Here is a 13,859-nt window from a genome sequence, read left to right on the forward strand (position 1 = left end):
AGCTATTGGAATATTTGTTGAGTGAGTAAAGCTGCTGAATGGTGCTTACTGTGGACCTCTGCAAGCCTCTGCCCAAAGATATTTTCTATCTTGTTATAGGGGACACACTAGGCCATTGTTCAAGGAAGGCAAAGCCCCGGGAATCACTCTCAACAAATGATGGAGAAGTGGTAGGAAGATAAATACCCCTATCTGCTATCCAGCGGGACGGATAACTCTAAGGCATGTCCTGTAAGGACTCCCAGAATCCCCAATGGGATTGCCCTTTAGTTTCCCACAGGGTTAACCATATAGTTAACTCACTCTTCAGATAGGTCCCTCCCTACCCTGTCTCACTTCCTGACTCCCTGCTGCTCTTTCTGGGATCATCTCCCAAATGTAGTACTTGTGCAAAAATCCTTTTCTGAAGCCTTGTTTATGGAGAAATCCACCCAAGACCCACCGTCAGCAAGAGTCAGGCCAGCAACCTAATTAAGAAGTTTGGAGCTTGCCCTGAAGAGGATGTGTGGAGGAAAAATAAGCAGTATAGTGACAGGACCAGATGTGTTATTTTTATAAGCTCATTCTGGATGCTGCACAGAGAATATATTTGAGGAAGGTGAGTTTAAGGAAAGCAAAGGAGGCTGGCCACGGTGGCTCGTGCCTGTAATCCCAGCACTTTGGGAGGCTGAGGAGGCCGAATCACAAGGTCAGGAGTTTAAGACCAGCCTGGCCAACATGGTGAAACCCCGTCTCTACTAAAAATACAAAAAAGTAGCTGAGCATGGTGGTAGGTGCTTGTAATCCCAGCTACTAGAGAGGCTGAGGCAGAGAATTGCTTCAATCCAGTAGGCAGAGTTTGCAGTGAGCTGAGATCGTACCACTGCACTCCAGCCTGGGCAACAGAATGAGACTCTGTCGCAAAAAAAAAAAAAAAAAAAAAGGAAGGCAGAGGAGCTGGGAGACACTTGTGGTAATTCCGGTGAGATAGTATGATGGTGCTGATGTAAGCATGGCAGCAGAGATGCAATAGCATGGGTAGATTTATGAGATGTTCAGGAGCGGAGAACACTTGCATGCAGTGAGTGAAGGAGAGTCAGGACTAGGGGATGGGCTTCGGGTTTCTGGACTGCACAGTTGAGCGGACAACATGAATATAGCCCAGGAGGTGAAGCAGGCTGGGGGAGAGGAAAAGAATAAATTCACTCCAGTATGTTAGTCTCAGCTGCCTGTGATGTGTGGAAGCAAAGGTTTTTGTCAAGAAGCTTAATATCACCCATATTTTTGAAACAGACACTCCATCGCAAGGCATCAATCTTTTCCCCTCCCTCACCACTCTGCTATAAAAGATTGACTAACTCACTGCCAGTCTTCCATTTATGTCAAATACTGTACTGATCAGGAGAGCAAGGCTAAACTTTATCTACAAAGAAATAATCAGAGAATCTATGGAGTCAGAAATAACTTTGAATGACTTTTTTTCCCCTCATTCTTTAAAATCTCTCTTTCTCAGTATAGCTAGTATGTATTGTAAATTGATAATCTTTCTGGAACCATTAGGAAATGGAGTATTTCCATTCCCCAGATGAATTTTTCTAGCTAGCAGAAGTTTAATTCATGGGAGTAATATGACTCAGCCAGTCCCTATACAATGTGAATGAAAAAATGAAGACTAACTTTGATAAAGACTAGTGAAATTGGCTACAAAAGCCCGTTTGAAGATTTTATATCAGCAAATGCGTACCTACGATTTGTGGCTAGAGACCACCTGTCAAAATGAAACAAACATATGTTCCCCAGACTTGTGAACTTTAACAAACATGAAGAAAACAGAACTATCACAGCAAAGATGAATTATGAATTCACACATACTCAAGCAAGCACACACTAAAAAATATGCATGCACATATTTAATAGGAAACTTCTCTTACATGTTATTAGTTCCCCCAATATTTGAAAAGAGAGTTTTCCAATTGTGGAAAATTTAGAGTTGTTCCTATGGCTAATAGTGATTAAATTCTGCTTTAAATACAGTGAATTCTAGAAGTGAGGTGCAGTTTTATATCTGTATTTCTTATAGAATATTTTATCTTTTCTTTTCTTTGCTAGTAGGTAAGTTCATGAAAACTGCTTCTACTTTGTGTTAACTTTCATCAACCTTTAATCTCTGCTGTTAATTTTCTGTGTTCTTAAAAAACAAATAAGCTACTTCAAACTGTATCAGAACAAGCTGGGAGAGGTGGTGCACACCAGTAATCCCAGCACTTTGGGAGTCCAAGACAGATCACCTGAGGTCAGGAGATCAAGACCAGTCTAGCCAACATGGTGTGAAACCCTGTCTCTACCAAAAATACAAAAATTAGCCAGGTGTGGTGGTGTGTGCCTGTAATTCCAGCTACTAGGGAGGATGGGGCAGAAAAAAAATTGTATCAGAACAGTGTAGACATGTAGACATATACTGACAGGGGTACGGTTTTGTGATAACTTTTTGGTTACTGAAAACATTTATGAATACAAGTAAGCCTGTGGCTATGTTGTAGAATATTGAGGTCTCCATTGATTTGACTTCCAAATTAGTGCTTTATTAAACTCTGTGTCAGTGTATGTACACCTACTTGGGCTGTGTCTTTTCTACTGTAGAACATATTTTAACTATGAAATGAATATTTTAAAGAATCAATTTGGGGCTAGGCATGGTGGATCATGCCTGTAATCCCAGCACTTTGGGAGACCGAGGTGAGTAGATCACTTGAGGTCAGGAGTTCAACACAGCCTGGCCAACATGGCAAAACCGCATCTTTACGAAAAATACAGAAAATAGCCAGGCTGGTAGCATGCACCTGTAATCCCAGCTACTTGGGAGGCTGAGGCAGGAGAATTGCTTGAACCTGGAAGTGAAGGTTTCAGTGAGCCAAGATTGCACCAGTGCACAACACCCTGGGTGACAGAGTGAGACTCCATCTCAAAAAAAAAAAAAAAAAAATCAACTTGGTCACAATTTTTTTGATACATAAAGAAGGTTTTATAGTAAGTGATATCTTTTGTCAGGAATCATGTGGCCTTACTGTATATTAAAACTATATGAGCACATATTTTCTACAGTAATAACTGCCCCCAACCTTGTAAAATCCTAGAAATGTTGGTCCTCTTAGCTCTTCTTAGAACTCTTAAAAATGCCAATAGGTTATCTTTGACAAATAGTCACCATAAATTTAGATTTCGATTTAGTGTATCTTGAGTTTATCTTCTGAATTGTAATATCATCTTTTACCTGAAGTATATGAATGCATTTATTCATTTATCCATATTCTTATTCAACCTGTGCTTCATTTCTGAAATAATTTAGGGAAATATTAATTACTTGAAATAATTTGTCTCTTACCAAAAACATTTTCTATTATCAGTTAAAGTCATGAGAAGTATAATGATTTTACAATATTGAATCATATTATCCACAGGTCTAAGGTAAGCTCTTTCTAGAACTCAAGTGCTTGTTAAAAATTCACATTGCCAAATTTCTCTCCCTTTTTCTTGGCTGAGCAGTCATTTCTTCCCTTATTGTCATGGATCCATGGGTAATCAAAATTGGATATACATGCAATGGAATCATATACATGTCATTAGCCACACTTGTTAAACCCAAGAAATACAAATATAGCTTTTATTTCATTTACTGTGTGCATTACCAGGCTTTTCTTCCTTCCTTTAGAATCAACGCGACTATAACATGGAGATGCTTGCTAATAGGTTGGCTCTGCCTTCCTACCCAATTTTTACCTAATGGTGCTGACACCTGATAGCCTCCTATTCTTTCTCCTTAGCTATCCCAAGCTCCAGTGTCCTCCCTTCCGCTCCCAGAGATGTGGTCCCTGTCTTGGTTTCCAGCCGGTTTGTCCGTCTCAGCTGGCGCCCACCTGCAGAAGCAAAAGGGAACATTCAAACCTTCACGGTCTTTTTCTCCAGAGAAGGTGACAACAGGTAGGTGATACTACCAGTAAAATTCAGCTTAATCCATAATCTCTTTAAATCAGTACCACTGGGTAATGGCAGGAGGAGATCTTGGACAGGAAGCTTGAAGAGGCTGTAAAATCTCCACTATTTCCTTCACTCATTTCTAAATGAGTGCAGTTTTTAAAAGCAATGTTGTTTACAGAGACTAATTAAATAATTTATATAAAACTTCCTTGAAAAGAGTAAGGATATATTACATCAATTTTTTATTTCTTTCATTTTCAGAGTCATGAACAGAAAACAGAATTAGGCTATATATTCGTGGGACAGGTTATGAAAGCACTACTTACTCTGGCTAGTTTGTAATCCCATTTTTGTCATTGACATCACATGATCTCAAAAAAAAAAAAAAACCACATGACTTCTCTGAGCCTCATTCTCCTCCTTAAAAAGGAGTAATTTATAATACTTACCTTAAAATGTACAATAAAGGATATAATGGATTGTTTGTAATGCAAAAGTCAAATGCTTGAGATGATGGCTGCCCCATTTACCTTGGTGTGATTATTACACATTGCATGCCTGTATCAAAATACATCATGTAGCCCATAAATACGTGCACCTACTATGTCCCCATGAAAATTAAAAGTTTTTAAGAAACTAAAAATAAAAGATAAAACAAAATTTTAAAATATACATACCTTGCAAGGTTTTTGCTAGCATTAAATTATGTTGCATATATTAATGTCATATCAAAGTGTCTAGTATTTGGTAGAAGTTGTTATTGTGAACATTATTATTGACTAGACAAAAGTGAGTTGTACCCGTCTGGTTTCAAGATTACAATCCACTGCATTTTTTTCCCCAACATTTTTTCCTTAAGATGCTTCACCATCTTATGACTTTGAAAGTTGATGTCCAAGTTGGAGGTAAATACTGGGTAAGTTCGGCATGAGGAGAAACAGAGATCCATGTCCTAGGCTTCTAGTCGCTCAGATCTGTGAGTGCTGTAAACATGTGGGGATCTTTAGAATTCAAAAGAGAAAATATAAATTGGATAAACCAAAATGTTACTTCAACATGGGACAGTCTGATGCTCAGGTGGTACGATACCCCTCCTCACCTGCTGTGTCTCAAAATGCTCTCTTTTCTAGTTGGCAGCAAGTTCAAGTATAGCCTTTTAAAGTTTCTGTTATCTTTTACAATTTGACTTTACTTTAAAATGAAAGGAAAAAGACCAGGCATGGTGGCTAACACCTGTAATCCCAGCACTTTGGGAGGCCTAGGTAGGTGGATCACCTGAGGTCAGGAGTTTGGGACCAGCCTGGCCAACATGGTGAAACCTTGTCATTCCTAAAAATATACAAAAAGTTAGTCGGGTTTGGTGGCACATGCCTGTAATCCAAGCTACTTGGGAGACTGCGGCAGGAGAATCACTTGAACACAGGATGCAGTGGTTGCAGTGATCCGAAATGACGCCACTGCCCTCCAGCCTGGGTGGCAGAGTAAGACTTCCTCTCAAAATAATTAGACATACCCAATACCCATATTACCTTATGATCACTAAGATTATTCATTACTGTGAAGAAACAGCCATTTGTTTTAGTGTTATCTCTGCAACTATTTGTGATCTTACGATGCCTCCTAAGTTCCTTGGATTTCAGCAAGTGCAGTTGTGGAAACTGGAAGCAGTAATTCTGACCCAGTCATCTTCATATTTTTACATGGATTTCCTGGAGGCACCTTAAATTCAGCCTGCCTACAACATACTCACTGTCTCCTCCTTATGCATATTTTTCCTTTTTTTAGTTTGTTAGTATCTTCCATCCCGTTGACCAAGTGAAAAATTCATGCCATGTTTTACTGACTGCTGCCTGCCAGCACTGCCACTCCTCATCAAGTCTTGTCTTGTCACCTTTACCTTGGCCACAGCTCAGACATGCTTCCTTTATTCTATTACTTTCAACATCTTTACTTGATCTCTGGGAATCGCTCCTCACCTTCCAACCCATCTTCCTCACTGTTTGTAGTTATCTTTTTGAAACACTCTTTTGATCACTCACTCCACTGCCCAAAATGTGACCAGTTCTAAAATACAATAAAATTGCTATACAAAGACATGCACATGTAACTTCAAACTTCTTTCTGTAGAAGTCTAGCCCCAATCTATGTGTATCTATGTCTATCTGTCCATATGGATATATGTGAAAGTGTGGTTTCTATAATCTGTAATGGCTAAAAATTTTTCACTGAAGTCACAAGAGCTAGATTTGAAAATGGTTCTACTATTTACCAGATGTGTGACTTTTCCGTATTTAATAATGTATTAAATAGGAATAATACTTTTTTGTTATAATAAAAGGAAGATAAATTGTACCTCTTAGCATTACTGTGAGAACTGAGGGAATTCACATAAAGAATTCAGGGCAGTTACTGCATGCAGGCAGAATGGAAGGGCTCAGAAGAGTGTGAGCTCAGAGACAATGTGGAAAAGAGGTTGAAATTCAGGCCAAAGAATAGGAAGAAGGAGGATGAGGATGATAAAGGGAAGGAGAAGGGGAAGGGGAAATTGTTAAAATTGCTGTGTTTGAGTGAACCATTTATTTTTGTAATTGTTCACAGGCCTGCTTATTATACAATTTTGTCTTTCCTCTTCTATTGAACTTTTTCTTATCTTTTAGTCCTAAGCATTCATCCTCTATACCCCCTTGGCTACTCACTCCCATGGTTATGCCATGGACCTTGACAACACCAATCACTGCAACCTCTTATTATCTCAGTTTAAAATTGTATTCTTGCCTCACTCTCCACACTCTTGTCTTATGGTTCTTTATTTGGGACTCTGAATACGACAAACTTTTGATATCACAGAGACCTACAGTCCCTTGATCCTATCCCTTATCCTTCTGTTTTCCTTCATTTATTTCGTAACTGTAATTCCACAGCCAGTAAACACAGCAGTTAAATACTTGCTGACTTGCATCAAGGTTTTGCCTGGTACTCTCGTTTCATGTTACTTGCTTAGCGAAAACCAACTCAAGTAAATGTAACTTTCTACTTACTCTTCACTTGTGCTTTTGTAGCTGAATATAGCTAGTGAAAAAGGTACAACTGGGCTGATTTGTCTCACTTTAAACTCATAGCTACTAATCTCATGTTGCTTATTAGTGCTACTGGCAATTATGCTACATTTATCAGTCATCCTCTCTCACATAAACTCCGAATAATATTTCATGCCTTTTTCTCTTTTCCCAAATCTCCAACAGCTTCCCTCTTTCCTCCACTCTTACATGACCTTGATTTTAATTTCATGAAATATCAGAAGAGGAATTCTATATGCTTTCATATGTGACTTTTTTAACCCAAATATGTCCTTTAAGCATGTAATCTGTCTTCCCTCAAATTTCCATAAAATAACTTTCAGTACTCTTTAGCTAAAGCCAAACCTTCACTTGGGCACAAGATCTCATCTTACAATATAAAAGAGCAAATCTTAAGCCATTCTTTCTCTGTTCTGTTTCATAATTTTCTCCCACTAAGGTGAATTGTGTCTATCAGTATGTCAGCATGCAGTCGAATCTTCCATTGCAACAAATTCGACTTCAATCTCGCTTTCCTCTCCTTCAGCACTCCATGCTCCGTTCTCTTCCATAGGAACATTCCTTGAATTGTCTAACTTCACTCCAATATCTTACATCATATTCCAATAATTATTTTGTTCCTAGAATGTAAAAGGAATTGCTCTTGTCCAGGTTCACCAATAACCTCCTGTTGCTAAGCTCATAGCCAATTCCTGGTATTCACATCGCTTGGACCATCAGCACATCTTGTCACATTTGATCATTTCTCCTTTTGTGGAGTTCATTCTTCACTCGGTTTTCTGTTGCACGTGCTCTCCTCATTCCACTCTGGCTACTATTTTCAGGCTCTTTTTGCTTTCTTACTCCCAGTTTCTCTGATCTGTAAATTTCAAATGGCTTCAGGACTCAAGCCTTTCATCCATTCCTTGACTTGATATTCTGTGAGCATGCTGATGTGTTCTAAATTTGTATCTCCGGTCCTAACATTTTACCTGCCATTCAGACTCATATGCTCAGCTTCCTACTTGATTTCTCAACATCAATATCCCATGGGCATCTAAAACTTATGAATTAAACCAAATACCTGTTTCACTTCAACCCCAACTCCTCCCCACCAAATACGTCATCATTCCAGAGTTCCCCCCACCACTGAAATATTCATATTTCTCATTGATCAGGCCAAAATCTTTGGAATAATTCTTAACTCTTAATTACTAATTCTTATTATGAGATCCATCATTAAATCTTGGTAGTACCATCAAAATATATCCTGAATCCATGAAATAATATACCAAGTCTTGTTATAAAATAATACTGGAAGACTGGCTATGATTTTATATTTTGAGCTGAATTAGGGGAGTAAAACAATTCATCATATTATTCTGCCTAGTTTTATGTTGTTTAAATTTTCATAATAAAAAATTAAAATCAAATAAATAAAAACAAAACATGGCAAGGTGTGGTGGCTCACACCTGTAATCCCAGCACTTTGGGAGGCCAAGGCAGGTGGATCATTTGAGGTCAAGAGTTCGAGATTGGCCTGGTCAACATGGTGAAACCCTGTTTCCACTAAACATACAAAAATTAGCTGGGCTTGGTGGTTCATGCCTATAATCTTGGCTACTCAGGATGCTGAGGCAGGCAAATTTGCTTGAACCTGGGAGGTGGAGGTCACAGTGAGCCAAGATCACGCCACTGCACTCCAGCCTAGGCAACAGAGCAAGACTCTGTCTCAAAAAAACAATTTAACGAAAAGCAAAACGTATACTGAGTCCTACCACTCCTTACTGCCTCCTTAAGTACAACTAAATCTCGTTGGAACCACTGCAGTAATCTCCTAATTCTAGTCTTATCATAGCAGCTAAAGTCAACGTTTTAAAACATAAATTAGGGTATGTCATTCCTCTGCTTCAAAACTCTTTGGCGAAATGCTTGTCTCATTCACAGTATTAGCAGAAGTCCTTGCTCTTGTCTCTTGTTACCTCTCTAACCTCACTACGTAGCAGTTTTACTATTCTCCTATTTTCTCACTCCTATCCAGTCTCCCTTCCTTATGTTTCCTAAATACTCCAAGAATTCCCCTCTTTTGAGAGCTTTGTGCTTGCTCATCAGTCTCCCTAGAATGTTCTTCTCCTCAGAGATTCACATGGATTATTCCCTAACTTCTGACAAATCTTTGCTGCAAAGTCACATTTTCATGAAAGTCTGTCCTGACTCCGGTACTTCCTATGTCCTTTTTATTCTTATTTTTCTCCATTGCTTTTATTACCATTTACTGACACATTGTGTTTCCCTAATCCCCTTTCTCCCCACCAGAATATAATCTTCCTGTGGGCAAGGCTGTTTCTGTCTTCTTTATCCACTAAGCTATTCTCAGCACTGAGAATAGTACTTAACACATTGTAGACACTCACTAAATATTTGTTGAATTGATGCCCTAGCTGAAATGTCAACGACTGTGTGGAACTCTCCATGGTCCTCCAACTCAGAATTCATCAATTTTGCCTTTATCTCACCCCTTCATTTTGATTACATTACTATAGGGCCTTTGCCACCTTTTATTCAGTTTAACATTTGGTTGAGTACATGTGTATTTCTTTTCCCGATGATTGAGACTAGATCTTATTTACAATTTCATGCTCAAGTGTCCAGTATCATGCCTCATGTAAACATACACTGATCAGAAATGATATGGTAAAGGTGTCAGAGAGGTAGATTTTTTTTTTCTTACCCAATAAAATAAAGGGTGTGTTATTGAGGAGGATGAGTAAACTGACTACAGTTCAAAATTTTTTTTAATTGCAAAAAAAAGTTGATATTAAAATTAGATTCCAATATCTCTATTTATTTTTATTGCTCTGGCTCTCAACTAGAGCCATAAAATACACCACTGTTTCTCAGCAGTTAGCTGTGATATCTGTTTGTTCATGTAGGTTTATTTTCCTGCTTGACACCATACCTTTCTAAAAGGTTATGGATTTAACGTTTATCTCAGACTAGCAATAACTTTGTTCAGGAAAGTTATTCTAGCTCAGATTATCACAACCCTTTCTGACTGGTTAATGTTGTAAATAATGCAAGTGCCATGATTCACCTCTTTCTCTCCAGCCCCTTGGGGTGCTTTTATTTCATAAATTAGAGAGCAGCATACATTCCGAACATGAAAGCTAGAATTCACAGTGAAGTAATTGCTTCATAGATATCTAGCTAACCCCTCCGACTACCTAAAAGTCATTAGGAATGAAAGTGATCTTTGAGATCACAGTCTAACTTCCTGCCACTTAAACATTTAGAGACCAAGGCTCAGAGGAAAATCCCATGCCCAAGACAACAGTATTATCATCAACAGTGACAGCAAGCATTTACTGGGCACTTACTGTGCCAGATACCAGGCTAAGCATCTTACATAAAGTATGTGTACCCAGATGAGACTTAAAGAAGAAGTTTACACCTCAATTATATAACTAGTAAGTAGTAGAACTAGAATTTAGTGCAGACTGTAGTCCAAAGCAGGCACTCTCAATCTCTTTATCATCTTGTTTCCTTAGTGGATTAATCTGGAAGAGAACTAAACATGTTTGATATTTATAGAATTATGACATGCAATACTTTTATATGTTTCTTTCCAATAATTTTCTGACTTAATGGCTAAGCTAATTTGCATTATTTCTTTACCACTAATAAAACACACTAGTGAATTTTTATTACTGTATTTATTTTGAGAGATGAGGTCTTGTTCTGTTGCTCAGAATAGAGTGCAATGGTGTTATCATAGTTCGCTTGCAGCCACAAACTCCTGGGCTCAGTGGATCCTCCCACCTCAGCCTCCTGAGTAGCTAGGACTACTGGTGCATGCCACCATTCCTACTAAGTTTTTGTATTTTCTATATATGTAAAGAACATTATAACTCCCATTTGATACATAAAATGACTTATGAAGTGTAACACAGTATAACCAAAAGTTAAGGCTATGTAGCTGTGGAATTGAACCACCTGGGTTCAAATGCTGGCTTGGTATTTTACCAGCTGTGTGGCTTTTGGCCAATTTCTGGACTTTATTTTCTCATGTGGGACAATAATAGTATCTGATGTGTAAGGGTGTGATGAGCATTAAATGAAGTAAAATGAAAGCACCTGAAACATTTGCTCTTTGTTTGGTGGACCCAAAACATTCAATTCTCATTAGCTAGTGCCATGTGCAAATCATCATGTGGGTTGGAAGTTAAAATAAATGAAATACAGGGGTGTTTCTTAACTCTTATTTAGAGGGGATTTTATTACTTTCACAAGCATTCATCCATTTGATCTTCAGATAAGGTATTTATGATGATCTCCATTTCACAGATGAGTATGCCTTTCCCTGTTCAGGAAGACTGAAAAATCTTGCCAGGAAACCACACAAATACTAAATAACAGAATGAGGGTTTCAATGCCAGATTTCTAGTCCAGTGATCTCTTCAATGTGCCATAAAAAGTGAAAGACATTTACTGAAAGAGCCACATATAAAGTACAGCGGGAGTGCAGATGAGAGAATTAAAACACTTTTATGAGCATCATTCAATTTAATCCTCACAATAACACTGTGAGGTAGGCAGATAAGGGACCGGTATCTTCATTTTGCAAATGAAGCAGAGAAGGCTCCAAGATATGCCCTGACTTGCTCAAGGTCACACACTGTTTTGTGGCAGAACAAAGGCTGAACTAGGTCTTCCAACTTGCAGCAATATATGCTTTACATTGCTTTATGCTGCCAAAGAATACCTCTGCTCACTGTTCAGGATTAGAAACCAGCATTTTATGATTGACATGGAGTATTCCCTTTAGAATTCATAGTATATTACGTTTTCAGCATGGTGTTTACATATTCTTTCCCAGCTCTTCAGAGTTGAGGACTCTGCAGCTCATGGAGCGTGTTATCCATAAAGGAGCATATGGTGATGGAAAGAGAACAAGACTCAAAATCTTAAGCATGACATTATGGACCTGACTTAAGCTTGGCAAAGTTAGCCTTCTTCTTAGAGCCCCACTCTGCTTCTCTGTAAAATATAAAACCACAGCCCTCTACCTCAAAATGTTCTTAATTTATTGAATGAGAGAATAATGATTTTATTTCTCCAGTGGACTTAATGCATATTGAAAAATGAAACAGCCATCTACAAATGTCACATATAAATGAACAAATGTTGAATATCAATTCACTATATGTCCATGTCCAGAAGCATATTAAAAATCGAAGATAACCCAGCAGTTTCTCTGGAAGCAGTTCATCTTGAAAGGTTCATCCTACTGATGAATATATAACCACATGCTGAGTTAAGAGTTTTAGTGGAAAGGAACATGCTTCTGTGAGAGCATTTATGAAAAGTGTGCATGTGATGTCTCTGCCACAATCAGATTTGCATTTTGAAAAGATGATTGTGACTAGAGAGTGGGAGCTAGAGCAGAGGTCAGCCAGGTGCCCAAGCCATTTTGCAGGCCATTGCAGAAGTCCAAGCAAAAGATGGTGGTGGCTTGGTCTAAGGGTATGTCAGTGGAGACTGAGCAGTGGAGAGAACTTTGTGAGACATTTAGGGGGCACAACTGACAGGACTGGGTAATGATGCATTGTACATGAATGGTGAGGAGGGAGGGGTTAACAGCTGTTTCATTTCTGGCATATTCCAATGGAGGGATGATTGTACAATTCCAGCTGAGATTAGGATGCTGGAAAAGGTCCATATTTGAAAAGAAGATCATAAATTCCATTTTAGACAAGTTGTACTTGATATACCTTTACAAAATTCAAGTAGTAATGTCAAGAAGGGCCTTGAAAATAAAAATCTGAAGCTCAGAGAAGATGGAGACAGAGATATATATCAGGAATCTGTCAGCATATGGATGGTCGCTGCAGCTAGAGAAGGGTAAGATGGACCATCCCAAGAAAACAGAATGAGAAGAGAACCCAGAACTCAGTCACATTTATCATGTGGATAGAGGCTGAAACTAAATAAGAATTTGAAACCAAAAACTGATTCCCTCCAACTCCCAAAATATAGTTTTTTATTTGCAGTTACAGTAGCTATTTGTTATGTAACTAGTCTCAAGTGTGTACTAGATGTTGAAGCAGATTATATGAAAGCACATTTTTAAAAAGTTCATTCTTAGATTTATCCTTTTTAACAATTCAAGAAAAAAACAATTTTTAACCACAACTTCGTGGAAATACCTCTGACCAAGAGGACCATTTCCAGTCTTCATTATGCTTTATCTGGCAGTGAAACACCTTGAAACCTTTCTCTCTGAGATAGCATTGATTTCCAAACCTGCGGTTTTAGGATAATAAGGAATGTGATATTTGAGTGGTTATCACTTTATCACTCTGCTATCACTTTGAGTCCTAGTCCATTAAACACCATATTTCAGTTTGGAAATCTTTTAATTGTTATAACATTCTAGCATTCACTAAAGAAATAATGAATGAAAGTAGAATACATAAAAAGAAGGTGCTAAAAATCTTTCCGCTAAGAATAACATAACTCCTTCTCTACAAAGGAACATTAATGTAATGCTTCCTCCCTGTAGCAACTAATTATTTGACACCTCAAGACGGCATTTGTTGCTCAACTCACAAATAGTATCTAAATGGTAAGACTCTGAGGCACTTATGTATTTACTAAAAATGTATGCTAGAGACTTGCTACAAATGATCCACTAGGAAGCAGGATCATGTTGAATCTGTAAACTCTACTTCTGAAATGTAAAAATAGAAGTGCTGAATTCAGTTCACATACACCACACACACACACACCACATGCACACCATGCACCACACACACAGACACACAGACACACACACATACACACATACAT

The 13,859-nt window shown here is 38.2% G+C and overlaps 1 protein-coding gene across 5 annotated transcripts in view; it reads left to right on the forward strand.

Moving 5' to 3' along the window:
• The window catches only part of DCC (DCC netrin 1 receptor), a 1,205,330-nt gene that overhangs the window by 808,256 nt on the left and 383,215 nt on the right, over positions 1-13,859 (forward strand). For all 5 annotated transcript variants that reach the window (XM_002757246.7, XM_008979838.5, XM_035271116.3 and 2 more), the window contains exon 8: positions 3,801-3,957. In XM_002757246.7, the coding sequence (XP_002757292.2) occupies positions 3,801-3,957 (157 nt within the window). The remainder of the gene's footprint in view (positions 1-3,800; positions 3,958-13,859) is intronic.

This window comes from Callithrix jacchus, chromosome 13 (assembly GCF_049354715.1).
Source record: "Callithrix jacchus isolate 240 chromosome 13, calJac240_pri, whole genome shotgun sequence".
NCBI classification, from domain to species: domain Eukaryota; kingdom Metazoa; phylum Chordata; class Mammalia; order Primates; family Cebidae; genus Callithrix; species Callithrix jacchus.